At 42.0% G+C, this 25,409-nt stretch overlaps 1 protein-coding gene and 1 long non-coding RNA gene across 2 annotated transcripts in view; one reads left to right on the plus strand and one right to left on the minus strand.

The window, feature by feature from the left end:
* The window catches only part of LOC103547663 (proteasome 20S subunit beta 4), a 46,935-nt gene extending 41,497 nt beyond the window's left edge, over positions 1 to 5,438 (minus strand). The window contains 4 exon segments of the mRNA XM_070607022.1: positions 4,293 to 4,362; positions 4,364 to 4,416; positions 4,828 to 4,909; positions 5,088 to 5,438. Coding sequence (XP_070463123.1) covers positions 4,293 to 4,362; positions 4,364 to 4,416; positions 4,828 to 4,909; positions 5,088 to 5,302 — 420 coding nt within the window. The 5' untranslated portion in view covers positions 5,303 to 5,438.
* Positions 5,439 to 11,367: 5,929 nt separating this feature from the next.
* LOC139081428 (uncharacterized) lies at positions 11,368 to 22,993 on the plus strand. Its single transcript, XR_011536523.1, has 3 exons — positions 11,368 to 11,436; positions 19,475 to 19,627; positions 22,543 to 22,993. It is a non-coding gene; the product is annotated as an uncharacterized lncRNA (long non-coding RNA).
* Positions 22,994 to 25,409: the final 2,416 nt, after the last annotated feature.

Consider the following 25,409-nt stretch of genomic DNA (forward strand, 5'->3'; position numbering starts at 1 on the left):
GGAAGGTTAGGTCTGTCACCTTCTACCTGGAAGACAGGACCGTGACCATGCAGGAGGGCTGGGAACATCAAGGGGAACCAACCCACCAGACCAGGCCTTGGCTCTCTTGTCTCTTCACCTGGATGGTGTTTCAGAACTTTGCCCAAATCAGAGATGTCTCCTTTCTCTATGCTAGGTCTTTAATTCTTTATAAAAGGAATGAGATGGAAGTTTCAGGAACCTAAGACATAGCAGCCAAATAGTAACTCTATTGACTCTTTTATTCTTTACCCAAGACAATACTAAGCAACATTCAGGTATTAACCTGCGTTGTTTTCAGTCTTCCACAAAGGTGTCTTTTTTGAATATTAATGCAGTCCAGGATGCTCAAGATGGCCAGGCCACACCAAGAATGTATCACACTTTCTACCCCTTTGAGGTCTTCAAACACGCTCCTTGAAACATCTACCTCAACTTGAGTCCTGAGTCCCTCCTCCTGCCCTACCTGCTGTCTGGGCCAGGACATCACATCCTTTGGAAAGCCTCCTTTCCCGACCTCTCCAGGGTCGGGGCCTCCTGCTCTTAAGCTCAGCATGAACAATGTCACATTGAATTGAAACTCCCTGCTTATTCCCAGCACCTAGCTTGGACATTAGCACATGGTGTGTATTAATGAATAAATTAATTTAAAGGAGGCACTCGGGATGATTACGGATGTACAGGGAGGTTTGGGATTTACTGGGTCTTAGCAGAAGTCTCTGTCCTCACTTTCTGCCCTGTCCTTTCCAATAACCAAACTTCTTCAGAAAGGGAAAAGATCACATAGTTCCACATCATTTCTATATATTGCTAAAAGCTTAAAATTCCGTTCAACCAGAGAACCTTGAGGGTTTGTCATATCAGAAAGCAAGGAAACCATTGAAGACTATAGGAGTTAGGTCTAAAGGACACACGACACATCTGACAAAGGGCTTGTACCTACAATACATGAAAAACTCTCAAAAATCAGCAGGAAAAAAGGAAACATTCCAATTAGAAAACGGGCAAAAGACAACAACAGACATTGCACTGAAGACCATATACTGATGGCGAGTAAGGACATGAAACGATGGTCGACATCATCAGCTGTTAGGGAAATGCAAATTAAAACCAGGTGATATCACTGCATACCTATCAGAAGAGCTAAAATAGAAAATAGTGGTAACACAAAATGTTGGGGAGGATGTGGAAAAGTTGGATCTTTCATCCATTTTTGGTGGAAATGTAAAATGATACAGCCATTCTGGAAAATACTTTGGGAGTTCCATAAAGACCAAAATGCACTTATCATATGACGCTGCAACTGAACTCTTCAGCATTTATCCCAGATAACTGCAAATGTATGGTCACATAAAAATCTGTACACCATTGTTCATAGCAGCTTTACTGGTAATAGCCGAAAACTGGAAACAACCCAACTTTCAGTGGGTTAATGATTAAACAAACCATGCTATATCCATACCATGGACTACTACTCAGCAATAAAAAGGAATGAAGTCTTGATACACGCAACAACTTGGATGGATCTCAAGGGAATTACGCTGAATGAAAAAAGCCAATCTCAGAAGATTACATATGGCATAACTTCATTTATAACACTTTTTTTTAAAGATTTTCTATTTCCTTTTTCTCCCTGGTACATAGTTGTGTATTTTTAGTTGTGAGTCCTTCTAGTTGTGGCATGTGGGACGCCCACCTCAGCATAGCTTGATGAGTGGTGCCATGTCCACGCCCAGGATCTGAACCAGTGAAACCCTGGGCCGCTGAAGCGCAGCGCACGAACTTAACCACTCAGCCATGGGGGCAGGCCCTATAACACTCTTGAAATGACAAAATTAGAGAATTGGAGAACAGATTAGTAGTTTCCAGGGCTTAGGGATGGGAGTGGAGTTGGGGAAGATGTGGCTATAAAAGGGTAGCAAGAGGGATCCTTGTGACGATGAAACTCTTCTGTATTCTGATTGGGGTGACAGTTACACAAATCTACAATGTGATAAAATTACACAGAACTAAATACACATAGATAGGAATTTGCCTTGGAATAAGCAAAGAGTTGATGAGGAAATCTTCTTTATGGAATTCCAGCTGGTAAATTCAGAAGGAATGATAGAATTTGAATAGCACCAATTTGTTATCTCTAATGACAAATGGATCTAGGCAATGATCGTCATCAATGGCTGTTAATACCGTCAAATGAAAGACTGGAAAGAAACTTTATGATGGACAGATCAGACTGTCCTGAACATACAGACTGTCCTGTAACCTGAACATAGAAATCAATCTTTACGTCACAAAAAGGGAGACAACCCGGCATTCCGTGCCTCCTAATGTGATGCGATAGGAAGAACACAGCAGCACCTATGAAGTACTCTTGCCACAAAATCAAAATGAGTCTGATCAAGTCTCTAGATCTCACAATCGGGTTACAGGTAAAACAGGAGCCAGAAGAACAAGTTTAAACAGTTTAAAAACAATATAAAGATGCAATCAAAAGAAGTCCAAAATGTGGGAAATTCTACAGAGCAAATGACCTGTTTCCTCAACAAATAAATGAGCAAGAGAGCCTAAGGATTGTAAATACTTAAGAAATACATCAACCAAAACCAAATGCAATGTAATGTGTGGACCTGTCGATCCTGATTTGAACATATCAACAGAAAAATACATTTTTTGAGAAAACTGGAGAAATCTGGACACTGACTGGATGTTTGATGATATTAAGAAAATGATTTTTAATTTTTTAGGTGTGATAATGACATTGGGTCTATGTCAAAATATCTATATTTTTTAGGCATACTGAGTATTTCCATAAATACTGAATTATTTACAGATGTAGTGACATAATGAATGTCTGCATTAAAATAATCTAGAGTGGCTGAGTTGGACAGTGGAGGAGGTATGGATAAAACAAGACTAATCAGACGATAATTTTTAAAGTAGGATGATGGGCATGTGCATATGGAGCTTTATAATATTCTTTCTTCCCCTTTAGTATGTTTGACAATTTTTCATAAAGGCTTTTAAAAAAGCCTCTTCACCTTCATCCTGATCTTGGCCACATCTCACTATGTCTGGCTCTACATCATTGAAACAGACACTCCAAAAACAAGAGAGGCCCTCTTGTCACAACAACCCAGCCACCAGCTATCTGTGACCCAATCTTCCCCAATTCCCACTGTACCCGGCCTGACAAGAGCTCTCTCTTTGTACTTTGAAAGATTCCACGCCATGCTCCAGCACCAGGCTAGATGAACAATAGCAAAGCTGAGTGTGCCATGTGGAAAGTGTAGTGTATCATCTAGGATCTGCTGCCAGCACCATGGTCAGCTCCACAAGTTGGCCTATGAGGCCATCTGGAAGGTTCTAGAGTTTGGTGAGCTCAAGGACACCCTTGGAAAAGCTGTAGCCCCAATCCACCATGACAAAGGACATGAGAGAGTATTGGGATGTGTCTACTCCGTTGTTGGTCCATCAAGTGCGATTAACCCTCCCACACACCACAACTGGGTCTTTAAAGGCAACTTCACTCTCTCAGCTCAGGGATGAGTGAGCACTAGCCCCCTTCTTGCGTCTTCCAAGTGTCTGACTGCCTGGCTCCACGCTCTAAATATCTGCTCCTGGGCATTCTCTGGCGTGCTATTAGGAGCCCCTTCCCTGACTTACTGGTTTTGATGCCTAGTACACTCTCCACTCTAAACAATACCTGCTTAGAGGAATATGTACAAAAAATAAGTGAAAAAAGTATGTGGCAGGGTTCTAATAGACTACTACAACCCCCATTTTTAGAAAGAAATTCAGCAAAACTTCTTTTTAGGTGGACTTGTGTTTGTAGGAACACACAAGTGCGTGTGGGAGGACAGCTATCAGGGCATGTTCCTCAGAGGGCTGAGGATTTCTTAGGAAACTTGACAAGCCGTTTCTAAAGCTAATCTGGGACTTCTTTCATGTAAGGGTGGGCATTTTGACTGAGTTCTGCCTTCTTTCAGTTTCAAATCGCCACTGTAACCGAAAAAGGTGTTGAAATAGAGGGACCACTGTCTGCAGAGACCAACTGGGATATTGCCCACATGATCAGGTGATTGAAATCAAAATTACAGTAGGCAAAAAAGGTGTTAGAAAAGTTGGGGCCGGTCAAAGGTCAAGTAGAGGGTCCTCCCCTAATAGGAAAACGGGATACACAGAAATGGAGAACCTGTTCTTCAAAGCACAGAGACCCAAGGACTCAAGTAGTCACCAGATCCGCCAGTTAGATCCCCATCATGGTTATTACTCACCCCGTTCCTCACCCGGTTATAAGAACGGGCATCCCGATAGTACAGCACTCGCATGCAGCGTTCCACTAGGAGCCTCGGTCTGGCTCAGCACTGGCTGCTTCTCCAGAATTTCTCGCAGCAGAGGCTAGGGAGGTGGGAGGAAAAAACATGGGAGGGCTCAGGGGCTGAATACCAGGCTATTTGTCTCCAATCCACGGTGTAAAAACAAGCATAAATGAGTGAAAAGGTGACATTCCACTTACTGCCTCACCAGAATGAACTCTGCTTACTTGGGCTAAGACCCACCTGAAGGAGAAGTTCTAGGGTGCCCTCTCTTTGCACATGTCTCCTGACTCCCAGACACACCCCCTTCTCATTGGAATCTAAGTGCCAACACTTACAGCCTCTGGACTACAAAGAGAACCACCTGTCCAGCAGTAGGGATCCTAGCCTGATCCTCGTGTCAGAATTTCAAGGGGGAGGAACAAGCGGAGAACCACTGACCCCCACTGCCTTGTCTTCCCCTCTCCCCACCTCCCCTCAGCTGACTACTCACCTGAGCCAAGTATGCACCATAACCAGTGGCCAGCGAAGGGGCTTCATAGGCTACACCAAGCATGTCCACATAACCCAGGAAGCTAACAGGACACAACAGATGAAAGAACTCATTTCATCTTAGGTTTCTGTATCGTAGCTGAAGGGCGGGATCACGGGGTCTGAGTCAGAGGTGGGATTCACTCAGGGGAAGAGACTGACACTACACAGGCACTAGAGGTTGGATGGTCAAGGAAGTAAGTTATTTGTTTTCAGAGCAACCTCTCTCCATCAGCATAGCCTGCGATGACCATGGCGTTGGACAGGGGCTTCATTTTGGAGAGCTTACGGCATGCGCGTGATCGGACCCCCAGCACAGCATGGGCGCTGGGTGCACAAGGCAACCCGGACTGGACCGGATGCGGTAAAACTGCCCGGGGCAGACCCCGGGCCCAAAGGCCAGACCACAACTCCAAAAACCCTTCCATCTTAGTCATGGTAGCACAAGAAATAAAAGCGCCCGCCCAAGGGAAGCAGAAGTTTTCCTTCGTACCACCCCTTCACCCTCCCTCCACCCTTTCTTCCCCTCTGGTATTCACCAATCTGCTCTCTGCATCTGTGTGTTTGTTTTGTTTGTTTATCTTCCACATAGGATTAAAATCATATGGCATTTGTCTTTCTCCCTCTGACTTATTTGGCTTAGCGTAATACCCTCAAAGTCCGTCCATGTTGTTGAAAATGGCAAGGTTTCATCTTTTTTATGGCTGAGCAGTATCCCATTGTATATATATACCACATCTTCTTTATCCATCGGGCACTTAGATTGTTTCCAAGTCTTGGCTACTGTGAATAACGCTGCAGTGAACGTAGGGGTACATATATCATTTCGAATTCGTGTTTTTGTGTTCTTTGGATAAACACCCATAAGTAGAATTGCTGGATTATGTGGTAGCTCCATTTGTAATTTTTTGAGGAATCTCCAAACTGTTTTCAATAATGGCTGCACCAATTTACATTCCCACCAGCAGTGTATGAGAGGTTCCTCCTTCTTTACATCCTCTCCAATACTTGTTATTTGTCATCTTTTTAATAATAGCCATTCTTATGGGTGTGAGGGGATATCTCAATGAGAAAAGATGCTCCACATCACTAATTACTAGGGAAATGCCTACCACTATACCACTGGGCTAGCCCCTCCTCTGCTCGTTTTTTGATCAGGTGGTTTGTTTTTTTGTCATTCAGTTGTATGAGTTCTTTACATATTTTGCATATTAACCCCTTATTGGATATATGATTTGCAAATATTTTCTCCCAGGTGGTGAGTTGTCTTTTCATTTTGTTGATGGTTTCCTTTGCCATGCAGAAGCTTTTTAGTTTGATGTAGTCCCATTTGTTTATTTTTTCTTTTGTTTTCCCTTGCCTGAGTAGACATGATATTCAAAAAGATACTGCTGGGCCTCCTGATGGCATAGCAGTTAAGTTTGCATACTCCGCTTCAGCAGCCAAGTGTTCGCGGGGTCAGATCCTGGGCATGGACCTACACACTGCTCTTCAAGCCATGCTGTGGTGGCGTTCCACATACAAAATAGAGGAAGATTGGCACAGATGTTAGCTCAGTGACTATCTTCCTCAAGCAAAAAGAGGAAGATTGGCAACAGATGTTGGCTCAGGGCCAATCTTACTCACCAAAACAAACAAACAAACCAACAAAAAACAGATACTGCTAAGACTGATGTCAAAGAGCATACTGCCCATGTTTTCTTCCAGGAGTTTTATAGTTTCATGAGTTACACTCAAGTCTTTAATCCATTTTGAGTTAATTTTTGTGTATGGTGTAAGATAATAGTCTACTTTCATTCTTTTGCAGGTGGCTGTCCTTTTTTCCCAAGATTATTTGTTGGAGAGATTTTCTTTTCTCCACTGTTTGTTCTTGGATCCTTTGTCGAAAATGAGCTATTCATAAATATGTGGGTTTATTTCTGGGCTCTCAAATCTGTTCCGTTGATCTGTGTGTCTGTTTTTGTGCCCGTACCATGCTGTTCTGATTACTATAGATTTATAGCACATTTTGAAATCCAGGAGTGTGATATCTCCAGCTTTGTTCTTTTTTTGTAGGATTGCTAAATGTGACCAGTTAGGTGGGTTTTTTTTTTTTTTTTTTTGTATTTTTATGAACTTGTGGATTTAAGCAGTATTCATTTTGATGCTCAAATTATTCCAGATTTCGCCAGTGAGAGCCCCTTCAAGCTTGCTCCTGGGTCCTTTCACATGTCCCCATAATTATTTGAGCACATCCTTAGTTTCTGGTGCAAGGGCATGTTCCAGGCTCATCTTGTACTTTCTCTGCACCAGCCCTGGAACCAGTCCTTTCTCCACCTTAGGAGCCTTGATTCCTTTTAGTAGAGACTGGTATTTAGAAACCACGATTTGGTCCCTGGGTGAGCTCATTACTATTGAGATGTTGCTGTTCCCAAGACCTCTCCATGGAGAGAGCTGTGCACATACGTTTACATCTATACTTATTTCTATACCTATCTATATATACTGAAAACTATAAAGTTTACACCAATATCTCCAATTCCAATCCAACACCACTGGGTATATTCTAATTTTCTCCTTTTCCATATACGTGATTCCTTTTTCTGACAGCGAGAAACCTGGCTCTCATTATCCTCAAAATACAGATAAAGTTTTAAAGCAATTTTCTTACATGTGACCAAATTCCCATCAGTGCCATGATCTCCATCCCTGTGCCAATTTTCTCCTCATCCTGCCCAGGCTTCAGTACTCTCTGTGCCATTGCTGCACTGCCCCACCCCTGTATCAGCACCCTCCTCACCCTGCTCTGGCTCCAACAGCCCAACTGGGCCATCCCCTCATGAAGACATTCTCTGTACCCGACTCAGGCTCCCACATCCTCTCTACGGGCCAGCTCTCCATGTGCACACCCTGCACATCCTACTGTGGCTCCGACAGCCCACTTCAGGTCACTGCCACTGCCACCTCCCTGCCTAGATGTCCTCCTCACATCCCATGCTGGGCCGTGGTGGCTCTGCACTCATCTCTGCTTCACGTGGACGCCGACCTCGCTTTGCCGCACCTAATGGCTTTTCGACTGAACTGTCCACAAAAGAAGCGACGGCGAAGAGGAAGATATATAGAGAGAGATAGGTAGGTAGATAGATATACCTATATTTATATGCCTTATTTATATGAAACAAAACACCTCATGAATTCACACTGATATTGCCACTTCCCATAAAAAACTACAGGCTTTTTACTTAACCTAGTCTATATACTATCCATATGTTCTTTCTTCTGCAATGAGAAGAGAATCTGTTTTCTCAAGGACATAGGGGGCTATAGAATTAAAACATCCCACAATTATTCATATATCTTTTCCCTCATACAACAGTCTCAGGATAACAATATTAATACTACCACCAAGAATATCATTTCTAAAAATGGTTAAAACATTTTTTATATTTGTTCTCCTCATTCCATGCTCATTTTAATCGATGTACCGTATCTTCATTGCCAGATCATACAGCCACTCTTGTCCTCCTAACCTCCGTTTATTTTTAGTTCTACAAGTAATTTGTATGTGTATATATATATATATATATATGGCTTACCACCAGTCCTCTTACGTTGATGTTGCTCTAGTCATTTTGTTTCTCTGAGGCTTTCTTCTGGATCCTTCAGGGAAGGCTCATGGAATCTACATTCTCTAGTTATCGAATGCTGGTAACACTTGTCTATGCCCTTGAAATCTCCAAGTCCATTTTGCTGGATATAAAATCCTTGGCCCACATATTTTTACCTTGAGTATATCTTAGTTATGTTACTCTATTTTCTTCTGACATAAATCATTCTTGTCAAACAGTCTATAATGGCAATATAATTTTTCCCCTTTTACAGGTCACTTGCCCTTTTTGGCTAGATGACAAAATAATTTTTTTTCCTTAAAGTCCAATAATTTTACTAGAAGATGACTACGTTGGACATTCTGAGTCAATGTTCTTATATAAGTAGCATGTTATTTCAATAGATAGGGTTTTTAGGGGGGGGTTTTGCTGAGGAAGATTTGCCCTGAACTAGCATCCATTGCCAATCCTCTTTTTTAAATTTATTTTTATTTTTTTGCTTGAGGAAGACCAGGCCTGAGCTAACATCTGTGCCAGTCTTCCTCCATTTTGTATGTAGGACGCTTCCACAGCATGGCTAGTGAGTAGAGTAGGGCTGCACCAGGGATCCGAATCTGCAAACCCTGGGCCGCCAAAGCGGAGCGTATGGAACTTTAATGACTCAGCCATGGGGCCAGACCCAATACATAGTTTTTAAAAGAAATTGTTTGCCTTGATTTACACCTTTTAGTATTTATTCTCTTCTCCTGTTTTGGTTTCTTCTTTAGCATTAGTAATATCTGTATTTTAGAGCTTCTGATCTTCTTTACCTATCTTTAGTATTTGTCCGCGTCTCTTGAATCTTAAATATCTCTTTACTTATTTTCCACGTAAAAAATTTTTACCTTCTATTTCGCTTAAGGCGTTATCTGTTGTATTTATTCAGTCTTATATTCTTTTTAGTTTAATCTTTATTTCTGGAAAAATTTTCTCTTTTATTTTGAATTCTTTTCTGAGTTTAGTCAGCTCATAGCTGCATTTTTCAGGTTCTGACTTATGCTGTTCTTTTCTTTCTTGCATCATTTTCTCAGCATCTTTCAGCTCATTTTGAAATAATGGATTATAGTGTGTTCTACTGGTGGCCATGACTGTCTGGCACACTTTCATTGTCAGTAGGGATGTTATTTTGCTCCTTTTTCTTTTTTCTCATAATAACTTTGTGTGGGATTCACCCTCGATCCTTTTCTGTCACTCATTTCTTTTGGAAACATTTGTTTTCCTGAACTTTTAGTAGGCGTGTTTCAGCATAGCTTTTCTGACTTCACAGAGCTCCCTCTGCTGTTGCTTCTGTGTCATGCTTCAATGAACATGGCCGCTTGCTCGCTAAGATTTCCTAGCTTTGTTCCCCTTCTCCACCTTTCTCTAGACCTCCCCCCTTTGGCTTTGTTGTCTCTGTTCTGATTAACTTTTATTCTACTTCCGGCAGTTTTTCCTCGGAGTGGAGCTCTGTTCTAGAAGGGAGATTTGCTGGTCATTTTGAGAGTTCCTGGGACCTAGTCTACTCCAGCCCCTTGAGAACTTACCACAGACCCCTTCATGCATCAGCTATTGGATTGCGCAAAGCTCTTCTCTGTTTTAACTGCTCCTTTCAGATTAGTCTGTTGTGGTCTCCAGTGAGTGCCTGTTGGCTCTTTTGGGGTCTCCTGTTCTCAGATGTGTCATATGGCCCATTGTTTTCCTCTGCTCTCTCCCACACAAATGCTGACACCACAAGGTCTGTTAGCTGTTAGTGGTTTGTCCCCACCCGCTTGTTTTTGGGTGGTATGGGGATACCTTTGTTATTGAGCCCTAAGAGGCTGGTGACCAGCAAGTAGGTCGTTTTTCCTGGGGTCACTCACACCAATAGAACGAGAGCGGGTTCGGAATAGCAGAGCAGAAACCTTATTCATTGATCAACAAATGGAAGAGGATGAGCTCGTCCCTGAAACACCTTCTCTCTGAAGGGAAGGTGAACAGGGTTCCTATGAGATGTGACGGGGGACGGGTCTCCAAGTCATGGTGGGACCGGGCATTTGGGGCATGAGCAGATCTTCCTTTCTCGCACACGGCACCTTTTACACCTGTTTCCCTTTGCGCACGGCACCCCATCTCTGTCTTGGACCTTTCTGATGTGGACCAGTTCTGCTGTTTGGCCATCTGGCAATGTTCTGCCTTGATTCCTATAGGTAAGCACAACTTAAAAACACAGCATTAGACATGGAAAATGTTTTAGGGACTTCTCTGGGTGACACCTTGTCACCTAATTTTGTAATTGTTGGAAACGCTGTTGATGGGATTTTGGTTTCCCTGTCTAGTGGTTTTGTTTTTATGAGAGAATTCAGTGAGATCCAAAAACTGTGCCATCACCATTGTCCCAAAATCCTGTGATTCATTTTTACAACGCAGAAATACAGAAAAGTGTACCATGGAAAACAAACTCACTCATCAGTGAATATTGGTGTACCTCAACAAAGTTGACTTTCAATGTTAAGAACAAAAGTTTAACCCTGCTAAAGAGAAAAAGAAATGGGGTCACTTGCGCTAAGCCCCATGTCAGCAAACCAAGACAATATCTAACCTAATTGCAGTTTCAGCCTCTCCCAGGAATGTGACCTTTAACTAGTGAATCTGGAATTACCTGGTCAGCATTAGTGAAGCAATCCAGCTGACAGACTCTTGCCTTCCCTGAAAGGAAAGTGACCTTGCCTGAAATAATCCTTTCTTTTGTTTATGACTTCCTTGCCCCATCCCCTTTCTGCCTTCAAAATCCTCCCCTTTTCTGGAGCTCTTTGGAGCTCCTTTCTGCTAACTGGATAGGATGCTCTCTGATTCATGAATCATTGAATAAAATCAATTTGATCTTCAAACTTACTCAGTTGAATTTTGTTTTTTAACAGATATGGTGGCAATGCTGGGACCAAACGAGACTTCCCAGGGCTTCAGGGACAACAAGAAACACAGACGTGGTATTCACAAACCCTTTTGAGTTCTCTGTCTTGCTGCTTATGAGGGACGAGGGTAAATTCCTTTTGGTTCTGAGCCCTGCTCTCTTTGCAGCGAGCTCTCTATCTAATTGGCTTTCTAGTCCACAGTTCCCCTTTTTTGGAAACCCCATCCAGTCCGCAGCCCTCATCTGGGATGTCTGCTGGTTCAGTCTTTTCCCCAGTCACCAGTTACGTGGGAATTGCCAGTGGTGCCTACAGGGCTTTCTATTGGCCAGTTCACAGTAATATCTAAACCTTAGCCTTGGTTCTGTCCCCAGATTCCATGTTGGGAACCGCTGGTGTTTTACTCTGCAATTCTCCACTTGTTTAGAGTCTTCCCCAGATTCCGCATGGGGAACAGGTGGTGGCAGCTGCAGTTCTCCATTTGTTTAGATTCAGTCCACAGTGCCCATTCTTTGGGATTTGCTGGTTCAGTCTTTTCCCCAGTCCCTAGTACATCAGTTACGGCTGGTGTGTTAATGTACACATGAGGTAAGGCTATTGCGAATCGGGATCTTAGACGCCAAAAAGCCACAAAGATTGGTAGACACAGGTTGAGCATTAAAAACTGTTAGAGCCCTTACCACCTAACCCAAAGATTCCTGTGTTAGGATAAATTGGCCACAGAATGTGTTATATTGACAGTAGGTTACCCCCACCCCAATCTCAAGAAAATTTCCATGCAAGAAGGTACACTGTGAAACATCACAAAATTCCCAACAGAACTGTGACACATCCCTTTTAGTTATTAGTTTGGCTCCAAGAGACTCAAAGGCTTAGCTAATTAATTAATTAATATTAAAAATAGGATCCTTCAATTCTTTTTTTTTCCCTCCCCCCAAAGCCCCAGTGATGAAGATCAAGGCTGCCCCAGGGAGAAAAGTCCAAGGCGTCCTGCCCTACATACCGATCTATATCATCCTCCGGGAAGCACAGGATGTCCTGACCTGATCCGATCTGATTCCTAGCCAAAGTTATAAGACCACCCAATAACCATACCCCACCTGCACTGATACCATTTTTTTTTTTAGTTTCTTTTTATTAAGGTTATGAAAGTTAACATCCTTGTGAAATTACAGTTGTACATTATTGTTAGTCATGTTGTAGGTACACCACTTCACCCCTAGTGCCCTCCCCCCATCCCCCTTTCCCCTGGCAACCACCGATCAGTTCTCTTTGTCCATATGTTAACTACCACCTATGAGTGGAGTCATACAGAGTTCGTCTTTCTCCGTCTGGCTGATTTCACTCAACATAATACCCTCAAGGTCTATCCATGTTGTTGTGAATGGGACGACTTTGTCCTTTTTTATGGCTGAGTAGTATTCCATTGTATATATATACCACATCTTCTTTATCCAATCATCAGTTGCTGGGCACTTAGGTTGGTTCCATGACTTGGCTAGTGTGAATAATGCTGCGATGAACATAGGGGTGCATGGAACTTTTGGAATTGCTGATTTCAGGTTCTTGGAATAGATACCCAGTAGTGGGATGGCTGAGTCATAAGGTATTTCTATTCTTAACTCTTTGAGGAATCTCCATACTGTTTTCCATAGTGGCTGCACCAGTTTGCATTCCCACCAACAGTGTATGAGGGTTCCCTTTTCTCCACAGACTCTCCAACATTTGTCACTCTTTGTTTTGGACATTTTTGCCATTCTAACAGGTGTAAGGTGATATCTTAGTGTAGTTTTGATCTGCATTTCCCTGATGATTAGTGATGATGAGCATCTTTTCATGTGTCTATTGGCCATCCATATATGTCCTTTGGAGAAATGTCTGTTCATGTCCCCTGCCCATTTTGTAATTGGGTTGTTTGATTTTTTTATTGTTGAGTTGTGTGAGTTCTTTGTATATTATGGAGATTAACCCTTTGTCGGATAAATAACTTGTGAATATTTTTTCCCAATTAGTGGGCTGTTTTTTTGTTTCTATCCTGTTTTCCCTTGCCTTGAAGAAGCTCTTTAGTCTGATGAAGTCCCATTTGTTTATTCTTTCTATTGTTTCCCTCATGTGAGGGGTTATGGTGTCCGAAAAGATTCTTTTGAAGCTGATGTCAAAGAGTGTACTGCCGATATTCTCTTCTAGAAGACTTATTGTTTCAGGCCTAATCTTTAGGTCTTTGATCCATTTTGAGTTTATTTTAGTAAATGGTGAAAAAGAATGGTTGATTTTCATTCTTTTACATGTGGCTGTCCAGTTTTCCCAGCACCATTTGTTGAAGAGACTTTCTTTCCTCCATTGTAGGCCCTCTGCTCCTTTGTCGAAGATTAGCTGTCCACAGATGTGTGGTTTTATTTCTGGGCTTTCAATTCTGTTCCATTGATCTGTGCATCTGTTTTTGTACCAGTACCATGCTGTTTGGATTACTGTAGCTTTGTAGTATGTTTTGAAGTCAGGGATTGTGATGCCTCCAGCTTTGTTCTTCTTTCTCAGGATTGCTTTAGCCATTCGGGGTCTTTTGTTGCCCCATATGAATTTTAGGATTCTTTGTTCAATTTCTGTAAAGAATGATATTGGAATTCTGATTGGGATAGCGTTGAATCTGTAGATTGCTTTAGGTAGTATGGACATTTTAACTATGTTTATTCTTCCAATCCATGTGCATGGAATGTCTTTCCATCTCTTTATGTCATCATCGATTTCTTTCAAAAAGGTCTTGTAGTTTTCATTGTATAGATCTTTCACTTCCTTGGTTAAATTTATCCCAAGGTATTTTATTCTTTTTGTTGCGATCGTGAATGGGATTGAGTTCTTGAGATCTTTTTCCTTTAGTTCATTGTTAGCATATAGAAATGCTACTGATTTATGTATGTTGATTTTATACCCTGCAACTTTGCTGTAGTTGTTGATTGTTTCTAATAGTTTTTCTATGGATTCTTTGGGGTTTTCTATATATAAGATCATGTCGTCTGCAAACAGCGAGAGTTTTACTTCTTCGTTGCCTATTTGGATTCCTTCTATTTCTTTTTCCTGCTGAATTGCTCTGGCCAAAACCTCCAGTACTATGTTGAATAAGAGTGGTGAAAGTGGGCACCCTTGTCCTGTTCCTGTTCTGAGACGGATGGGTTTCAGTTTTTGTCCATTGAGTATGATGTTGGCTGTGGGTCTGTCATATATGGCCTTTATTATGTTGAGGTACTTTCCTTTTATACCTATTTTATTGAGGGTTTTTATCATAAATGGATGTTGGAACTTGTCGAATGCTTTCTCTGCATCTATTGAGATGATCATGTGGTTTTTGTTTCTCATTTTGTTAATGTAGTGAATCATGTTGATTGACTTGCGGATGTTGAACCATCCCTGTGTCCCTGGTACAAATCCCACTTGATCATGGTGTATAATCTTTTTGATATATTGCTGTATTCGGTTTGCCAAAATTTTGTTGAGGATTTTTGCATCCATGTTCATCAGTGATATTGGCCTGTAGTTTTCCTTCTTTGTGTTGCCCTTGTCAGGTTTGGGGATCAGGGTGATGTTGGCTTCATAGAATGTATTAGGGAGTGCTCCGTCTTCCTCTATTTTCTCGAATAGTTTGAGAAGGATAGGTATTAAATCTTCTTTGAATGTTTGGTAGAATTCTCCAGAGAAGCTGTCTGGTCCTGGACTCTTATTTTTGGGGAGGTTTTTGATTACTGTTTCTATTTCTTTACTTGTGATTGGTCTATTCAGATTCTCTATTTCTTACTGATTCAGTTTGGGTAGGTTGTATGAGTCTAGGAATTTATCCATTTCTTCTAGGTTGTTCAGTTTGTTGGCATACAGTTTTTCACAGTATTCTCTTATGATCCTTTGTATTTCTTCAGTATCTGTTGTGATTTCTCCTCTCTCATTTCTAATTTTATTTATTTGAGACTTCTCTCTTTCTTTTTAAGTGAGTCTGGCTAAGGGTTTGCCGATTTTGTTAATTTTTTTGAAGAACCAACTCTTTGTTTCATTGATCCTTTCTACTGTCTTTTTTGTTTCAATATCATTTATTTCTGCTCTAATTTTTATTATTTCCCTCCTTCTACTGACTTTGGGCTTTGTTTGTTCTTCTTTTTCTAATTCCATTAGGTGTCATTTGAGGTTGTTTATGTAAGATTTTTCTTGCTTACTGAGGTGAGCCTGTATTGCAATGAATTTCCCTCTTAGGACTGCCTTTGCTGCATCCCAAATCATTCGGTACGGTGTGTTTTCATTTTCATTTGTCTCCAGATAATATTTGATTTCTTCTTTAATTTCTTCAATAATCCATTGTTTGTTCAGTGGCATGTTGTTTAGTCTCCACATTTTTGGCCCTTTCCCAGCTTTATTCTTGTAGTTGATTTCTAGTTTCATAGCATTATGATCAGAAAAGATGCTTGATATTATTTCAACCCTCTTGAACTTATTGATGCTTGCTTTGTTTCCCAAGATATGGTCTATCCTTGAGAATGTTCCATGCACACTTGAGAAGAATGTGTAACCTGCTATTTTTGGATGAAGTGTCCTATATATATCTATTAGGTCCATCTGATCTAATTTTTCATTTAATTCTATAATTTCCTTGTTTATTTTCTGTCTGGATGATCTGTCCATTGGTGTTAATGGGGTGTTGAGGTCCCCTACTATTATTGTATTGCTGTTGATGTCTCCTTTTAGTTTTGTTAATAGTTTCTTTACCAATTTTGGTGCTCCTGTGTTAGGTGCGTATATATTTATTAGTGTTATGTCACCTTGGTGGAGCGTCCCTTTTATCATTATATACTGCCCCTCTTTGTCTTTCTTTATCTGTTTTGCTTTGAAGTCTACTTTGTCTGATATAAGTATGGCAACACCTGCTTTCTTTTGTTCAGTATTAGCTTGGAGTATTGTCTTCCATCCCTTCACTTTGAGTCTGTGTTTGTCTTTGGGGCTGAGGTGTGTTTCCTGGAGGCAGCATATTGTTGGATCTTGTTCTTTGATCCATCCTGCCACTCTGTTTCTTTTGATTGGAGAGTTCAATCCATTCACGTTTAGAGTGATTATTGAAACGTGGGGGTCTACTGTTGCCATTTTATCACTTGTTTTCCAGTTCTTTTGCATTTTGTCCTGATGGAGAGCTGTTACTTTGTGTTATTGTCCTTCTGCTTATCTCCTTTGTTCTAGATTTTGTAAGCCCTTTCCTTTTTTTGACTTTTCAGGAATGAGGTTCTTCCTGAGCATTTCTTGAAGAGGAGGTTTTGTGGCGATGAACTCCCTTAACTTTTGTTTATCTGGGAAAGTTTTTATTTCTCCATCGTATTTGAAGGATCTTTTTGCTGGGTAGAGTATTCTTGGCTGCAGGTTTTTGTCCTTCAGAGTTTTGAATATTTCATTCCAATCTCTTCTAGCCTGTAAGGTCTCTCCTGAGAAACCTGCTGATAGCCTTATGGGGTTTCCTTTGTAAGTTATTTTCTTCTGCCTGGCTGCCCTTAGTATTTTCTCTTTGTCGTTGACTTTTGCTAGTTTCACTACTATATGCCTTGGGGTTGGTCTTCTTGCGTTAATAAAGTTTGGAGATCTATTGGCTTCTGTCACATTAAGTTCCATCTCTCTTCCCAAGTTTGGAAAGTTCTCAACTATTATTTCTTTGAACAGGCCTTCTGCCCGCTTCTTCTCGTCTCCCTCTGGTATACCTATAATCCTGATGTTGCATCTCCTAATTGAGTTGGATAATTCTCGGAGAGTTTCTTCATTTCTTTTTAGTCTTAGTTCTCTCTCCTCCTCGGTCGGCAGCATTTCTATATTCCTATCCTCCAAATTGCTAATTCTGTCCTCCATATTATTGACCCTACTGTTCAGAGAGTCCAGATTTTTCTTAATCTCCTCCATTGTGTTCTTCATCTCCAGTATTTCTAATTGGTTCTTCTTTATAGTGTCAAGCTCTTTTGTGACATAGCTCCTGAACTCATTGAGTTGTCTATCTGAATTCTCTTTTCACTCAGTGAGTTTTTTAATATGGCAGTGTTGAAATCATTGTCATTTAGGTTATAGATTTCATTGTCTTTGGGATTGTTTTCTGGGTGCTTATAATTTTCCTTCTGTTCTGGAGATTTAATATATTTTTTCATACTGCTTTACAGCGTGGATTTGTGCCTCTGCATAGAGATAGAGTTTAGTCGCTGCTTCCACTTGTTGCGACTGGTGTGTGGGGGAGGGGCAGCTGTTTAGACTGCACTAACCAGGAACCCTGTCAGCTGTTACTGACTGGACCTGGACCCCTCCTCATAGTCACAGTGGTCCTGTGGGATCTCTCATCGGTTGTGGGGGCAATCGCAAGGGGGCCTCAGGCTGCTGGTGCCTGCTGTTGCAGCCCAGTTAGACACACTCCCTCCTTGTGGTCTGAAGTGGTGTTGTGGGCTTTCCCAGCAGCCAGGAGCAGGATCACCTATAATTGCCTCTTTGTCCCTAACAGAGCCCACAAGATCACACTTGTCCACTATAGGTCCCAGCAGAGCTATGGGCATCTTCTGCAGTCTGTCGTTAGCTCACCTAGCTGTGCTACTTTTGCCCCAGGGCCTTCCCGCCTTGCGATTGCCAGTCGGGACCTCTCCACTAGTGCTGTGCAGAGGCTTCCTCTGAGGCTGCTGTAGGAACCTGGAGTTCCCCCCGGGCAATGTAGCCATTTCACTGGAGCTCCACTCTGCCCCAGTCCACTCTCACGGGATCGCTGGGGGCCCCTTGCCTCATCTGGCACATGGCCAGAGTCCGTGGGCCTGGTGTTGGCTTGTAAGCTGCTGCCTGGTGGGGAATTCTGCTCTAGGGAGCTTCCTGGTGTTCCGAATGCTGGGCGGGCCCTCCCTGCTGGGGGGTGCGGGACCCTGAAGCATCCCCCCAGGCCACAGAGCTGGGTGTTGGAGCTCCACCCAGTCCCCAAGCATGTCCACGGGAAGTCTGGGCACCCCCTGTGCCGGAGACCGTGGGCCCAGCAGCAGCTGGTGGTCTGGTGCAGTGCCAGGGAATCCACCCACTGGGAGCTTCCCTTTGTTCTGGATTCTGGGTGGGGCCTCCCAGCTAATGGCGAGCAGAGGCTTTCCATGCCGGGGGGGTGCGGGACCCCGGAGCCTCCCCCCAAGCCGCAGAGCCTGGCGTGGGAGCTCCAACCCTCTCCCCAAGCACATCTATGGGGAGTCCAGGCGCCCCCTGCACCGACCCATGCTCCGGAGACCGTGGGCCCAGCAGCAGCTTGTGGTCTGGTGCCGCTGCACTGATACCATTTTAAGGATTTTTTTCACGATCTTTCCTTTGTCTATTTCTATAAAGAAATAACTCACATACCTATGCCTTATAAATTTAGCCCTACCCTCAAAACATTGCAGCTCTTTACTGCCCATGGGCCCTGTCCCCATGCTACTCATGCTATTCTCTGAATAAAGGAGAATGACTACCACACCTTGAGAGTCCAAGAAATCTTTCTTTCAAGTCCTTGGCTCACCGAGTCTGCATCATTTCTTCTGGTGGCCCGTACGGGGATCTTGCTTCCTTGGCTTGTGAGCTTAAGTTCTGGTAAGTGCCCTTTCATTCCTTGTGCCTTCCTCTTTTTCAAGGATGGATCTAAACTCAGTTCTTCATGGGGAACGTTCTTGGAGAGCTGTATGAATCCAAGTTTGCTGCCCATGGCTACTCTAGGGGCAAACCATGGCATTCAGCTCAAAGAGAATCAGTACCTTAAGCCTGAGCGTGATGAAGAATGAATTAATCCATTCCTTCCTAATCTTATCTCTAACATATAAATTTTACATGGGCACGGGTTGACCACTTAAGTCATTAGGACGATTGCCAATCTCCAAGACTCCCATGGCAGGTTTCTTTTCCTAAGGCTGAATTGACATCCCTCCTTATGGCTCCTGACCACGCTCTGAACTGTGAGAAAGTCCCAATCGGGACTCTGGTTCAAGGAAAGCACCAAACTCTAAACGTTGGTTGAGTATGGGAACCCCTTTTTGAGAGAACGACTCCAGGACGCAATTAGGTAGAATGTCCCCTACACTGGCAGAAAATTCTTCACTGTTTCTCTCTATCCTTTTATCTCTAGGACCACTCACCAGGCGCCTATTACTGCCAGGCATAATAGGGAAGGTATACAAGGGATGCAATGTTGGAGGACGCCCCCATCAGCCCTTGCTATAGGAACCGCACAGGAGGAGCATGGGTGGCATGCTGCCCTAGATTCATGGGGCATTTTAAGGTAAGGGACCCTTTTCTTTCGTCTCTCTTAAAGTTACGATGGCCGTTTGGGGCTCCTTTTGAGCTTTGCAACTGAGAAACAAAGAAATCTTTAAAGTGTCAAAGGCTCCACTCCTCGGAGTCCCCACTCTGGTTTCCAGGCTTGATCATCCCAGCAACCCAAAGTGGGGTGCCCTCTCTTAGTGGTTGACCCATTGAGTATTTTAGGTGCCTACTGAGTCAGTTATGAGCATAGGAGACCTGTGATTTATTCTGTGAACTGTCCCACTGGTGTTGTGTGCCCCAGCACGGGAACTGTTGTGTGACCCTTATCTTGGTAACCCTTGGGAAGAGGCCATGAGGGTGAGGTCTCATCTCTTCTTTTCCTTCCTTTGTCTGTTTCGTTTGTCACCTCTTCTGTTGTCACCAAGTCGAGGTTAATTTCAGACTGCACCTGAGCAGAACATGGACCTTCTGTAAAATTGAAAGCTTGAAAGGCGTTTGCCAGGGACTTAACTCTCAACCCCAGCACTGGGAGCCCTAGCCCCCAGCCAGCTCCAGGCCTTTGCCTCCTGCTTCCTGGGCTCACCTTGTGCTGGCTCAGGGACTAAGTGCCCAGGCTGAGCGGGACTTGACTACATCTTATAACTATATGGATGCCCACAGTCGGGCTCTGCACCCTTCTGCAGCCTGCTGTCAGCCAGACACTGGCTTTACTGCCATGGGAAATGCCCCAAGCATACCCGGAGACTCACCCCTTGGGTACATTTTAATTAGAAACACTTTCAATTGGATGGATTATGCCCTAGAAACTCCACTTTGGAGAAAACTTGAGGGGTTTCTCTGCCTTTATGATGTAGTTGGACAGGTAGATCAACCAATACTGTCATTTGAGTTACAACCCAATTTCTGGGAAATCATGAACAACTGTCCTTAAAAAATCCTTGTAAGGCTGGAAAAGAAGCTCTAAAGGCGGTTCAGGTTCCATCTGTTTCCTTATCTCAAAGAGCTTGCAAATCCTCTGGGGACTATCTAGCCCATCACTAATTCCTAAGACTGAAGGGGGAAAAAGCCATAAGCGTGCCCCTGCCAAAAGATCTAGCATCTTGAGTGTCTTATCCCCAAATAGTACTAAAAAGGCTCAAAACAAAATTTGGATTAATAACTAGGGAGCTTTGTATTGTACCTGATTCATGGCAGTGATTTTAAAACAACAGGTGTGAAGACTCTGCATGTGTGTCTGTATGTATTTTAGATGTGTGTGATATTTTTACCTCCGGATGCTTTCGCCAAAATGAAGAGCTCTATTTAATTGGCGAAAAGTAAGCGCTTACATAAATTGCAAATATAATAGAAACTAACCAAAATGTCTTTCAAGTTAACATGATATAAATTAATCTTTGGTAAATGAAAGTTTATTTAAGTTTGTTGGTTTGATTAAAATGAACACGTCCTCCAGAGTTAGCACTGGATATGATGCAGACGTGCAGCCTGGGTTTACTAGTTTAAAAAAGAAATAAAAAAGGCTCCTGCTATCACTGCTACAAATTTGTCAGCATACTAACTTAGAATGATGGCTAATTTTGTCTAATGTCTCATGAGGTTTTAGAGGCAATCTAAATAAGTATTGGGAATGAGTAATTTGTTTGAAATATTGTTCATCTTTTTGACGTTTGCTTTTTTTCTCAGATTTAGGGAAATCTTTTTCTCTTATGCTAACTGTGACTTATAGCAATTTGGTGAAATTATACTTTGGTGCACAGAACTGAAACATTTATCTTTTTCTCCCTACCTGATCCCTCCAGAATTTGGAAACTTAGTGAGTGAGTGAGTATGGTTCTTTCATGGCAATATAGTTATTTGCATAAGTTCAATAAGAATCTGTTCTGCTTATGACAGGACACATTTGGAAACATTGGTTATCTTACCAAAGCTTTGACTGGAATGTCATATTTGAGAGAAACATACAGAGTCACATATGACAATACTGCCTTTGAGGAATAAGGTTGACTTTCTGGAATAAAGCCACTTGGAAATATGGGCCTGGTACCTTGTTTACAGAGATTCCAGCAATCTTACCTCATAAGTAAGGCAGCTTATTTATCTGGCAGGTGCCTGGAACCTCAAAGCATTTTGGAGGACCTCGAGAAGTGGGACCCACCCAAACCTGTAGGTACTGCAGGGAAAATCTGATGGCAAGTCCTTGGCTTGGCTTTTCTGGCCTCGAGAGGCTTTGAAGTTCGATCTGAGATTCCTCATAAAAATTCCAGCAAAGCAGATTTAAAAGAGCCTATATGATCAATTGCTATTCTTGCTGCACTTATGTAAATAATTGGGCCAAGTTTATTGAAACTAAACTTATTTTGCAAACAAGTTAGTCTTAATATGACTATCTTTGGTAAAATGAGGGTAATTTTAGAGAGAAAAATTATGTTTTAGTAAGAAACAATAATACACATTTGTGGATATTAGGTCCTGGCTCTGTTCATTGTCTTTGAGGTTTTTTTCCTACGTGGAAACTGGACTGGATCCTGAATTCTTCCAGTCTCCTGAAACATCTGGCTACAAATCCCCAAACTAATGTTTTCAATCTTTTCCTTCATTTTCATTTGGCATCATTAAGAATTAAACCTGCCCTTTTTCCTGAAGCCTTGAAAACTGAAGCTGAACAACTTGATATAAGCTTAAGAGAAATTCCTGTCTGTTGCTGTGTAAGCTGTAAGCCACTCAGAAAGATACCTGAGTGCCCAGTGACATCATCAGAGACATTTCAAGCTGCAAAAGATGCTTCAACTCTGAGATCTAGAAATCTTCTTGACTGGCTGCCCTCTGGGCTCAGGAACTGGTTTATAATTTGCTCCAAACATTTAACCTTGTTTCTTTTTATTTCCATAGAAATACCTAGTAAATACCTGATTGCTTGCTTCCACAATACAGGCCCAACTTTGGGAGTCCACCTGCATCACGACCTTCCAAAATCAATTTAACTGGACTGATCTATTATCAGGATTAAGAAATGTGTTCAGTGAGACGAAACAATCTACCACTCATCTTCTGGACTATGAAACTTCTTCAAGTTTCAAAGGACTGTGAAAGTTAAAAGTTTCAAAGGCAGGACTGTGGGGGAGTGGAATTGGCCGCCCCAAGATATGTCTCTTTGGCACGAGGATTATTTTGGGCTGGTTACTTTTAAAAACTGCAGACAAGAGAGAAACGCTGAAAAGTAGAATTTACTTACCCTTCGTTAAGAGACATTTACATTTGTAAAGGAAATCTCCATCTGTAAAGGTGTCTCCTTCTCTGTGCCAGGAAGAAGGGGGATGACCTTATCTCTGGAAATTCTTGATCAATGCAGAAGGCAAGGACTTAAAGCTGCATCATAACTTTACCCTTGTTTACTGTGCTTTTCTGGTAATCTCTCATAACTGACTCCCCCCACCCCCAACATCCTCCTTTGTCTTTAGCTGAGGATGGCATTTAAGGTGAGAGCTTCTGCCATTTTGGAGAGATGCTCAGTTTGCCTGAGGCTCTCCCATGAATACATGTTATAAAGCTTTGTTTAATTTTCTCCTTTTATTCTGTCTCATGTGAATGTAATTTCTTGTCCGGCCAGAAGGACCCAGAGTGGGTAGAGGCAATGTCTCCCTCCCCTACATGATTAAACCTACCAGAAATGATAAGGGAAACAGCTCTGTATGCAAAGAAAGTAAGATGACTGTTTTTGGTAATATAAGCACTCTAGAACACTTATATATGAAATTCCTAGAAATTTGATATGTCTTGGTACCATCTTATCAGTAATAATTCCAATTATTAGCTTAAAATATTGTATATGACAGAAATAACCAAATTTTCTTATCAATTCCATTATAATGAACTCTCATCAGGCCACGGCCATCTGTAAGTCCTTTTCATTTATAGACAGTTATTGTTTTACTCCTACACTTTGCAAAAGTGTCCCTACAAAAGTACTTCATTTTCAAGGATATTTTTGGAAAGGACTTTGACAAGCACAGGTTTCTGATACCTTTAAGATCATGAAACTGAACTGAATGAGTATTTCCAAAACCAATGGGAAAACTGGATTCAAGCAGAGCAAATATTAATTACATTGGAACTGAATGGACTAAGAAGGAGGAGTATAATATTTTATGGCTTTCTGTTTGAAACATTGCTGGTTCTCTAATGTTTCTTCATATGTAAGGAAATCTTTTTTTTCTTAAAGATTGGCAGCTGAGCTAACAACTGTTGCCAATCTTCTTTATTTTTCTTTCTGCTTTTTCTCCCCAAATGCTCCCAGTATATAGTTTTATATTATGGTTGTGGGTCCTTCTAGTTGTGGATAAGGAAATCTTTTCTCTTAAAGTATCTATGATTTACAGCAATTTGGTAAAGCATACCTTTCTAAACAAAGATGAAGCATTTACTTTTTCTCCCTACCTGATCCCTCCAGAATTCAGAAACTCTGCAGTACTTTTTTTCATGGTAATACAGGTAGTTATTTGCATAAGTTCAATAAGAATATCTTCTTGTAAGACCTTGGAAAAATCGGCCCAGTACCTTCCTTGCAAGGGTGCAGCAAAGCAGTATCACTATTCTCACTGCACTTATGTAAATAACCAAGTCGTGTTTAATGCACCCAAATTAGTTTTACTGTGATTATCTTTAGTAACAAATGGGGGTAATTGTAGAGAGAAGGACTAGGTTTGCACCTTTGTGGATATTAGATTCCAGTCCTCTTCACTGTCTTTGAGGTTTTGTTATATGCCTATAAATTGCACTGGGTCCTGAATGCTTCTAGTTTCCACAAATATCTGGCTATGACTCTCCACACTAATGTTTCCAATTTTCTCCCACTCTTCTGCTTTGGAATCACTAAGAATCTTCGTGAAAGGGGCTATAGCAGGTCCTCCTCACTACCCAGACGGCAGCCAAACTTCAGGCACTTAAACCTGGGGTACTCATCTTACAACTGAAAAAGGCTCCACCGAACATCTGGTGCTGTACAAACACTGGAGACTCCAACTCAAATTGACCAGGTAGAGAAGCCGACATTGATGTGGACTGCTACGACCCAAGACACTGGATCAAGACTTTGTACTTTAACTAAACATCAAAACTTCTCCTTTTCTCTTTTCTTCCATTACTCTAACACTGGTCTGGAAAGATGATGCCATCATTCATATCTCCCAGGTCATTGCTAAGCCTTTGCCTTTCAGACTGCTGGGTTTCTCATGAAAGACTCCTACCTGTCCATTAACAGTGCCACCTTAGCAGAAGTGGTTGGTGCCTCGATAGGATTTATCTTTGTCTGTGGTAGTTATCATCCTCCTTGGCCCTATAAATGCCCAGATGGCTGGCCTATAACCAGGCAGTGCCTCTTAGGTTATCTAACTGTGCCTCTAACTGTCCACAAACAAACTGAGACACCTCATTGATCAACTCCCCTGAATTTACATCAATGAATTAGAAAGGAATTACCAGGAGGCATTCATGATTCAAAATTAGCTTCCTTTGGTAGATTACTGCTCTCCTGGCTAGGAGTGAGTGCAAATGATGCTGTGATCATGAACCTCACCTTAACTCTTGAAGATAGTGCCGAATCTGCTGCTAAAGCAATAGCTGCCCAACAAAACTCCTAGACTCTGTGGCCAAAGTTGTTTTTGATGATAGCCTAGCCCTAGATTATCTTTTAGCTAAACAAAATAATCTGTGCTGTGGCCAACACCACCTGCTGCGCCTGGATTAACACTTCTGGGGAAGTGGACACTCAGTTACATAAGCTCACTGAGCAAGCCATTTGG

The sequence above is a fragment of the Equus przewalskii genome, unplaced genomic scaffold (assembly GCF_037783145.1).
Source record: "Equus przewalskii isolate Varuska unplaced genomic scaffold, EquPr2 ChrUn-10, whole genome shotgun sequence".
Classification (NCBI taxonomy): domain Eukaryota; kingdom Metazoa; phylum Chordata; class Mammalia; order Perissodactyla; family Equidae; genus Equus; species Equus przewalskii.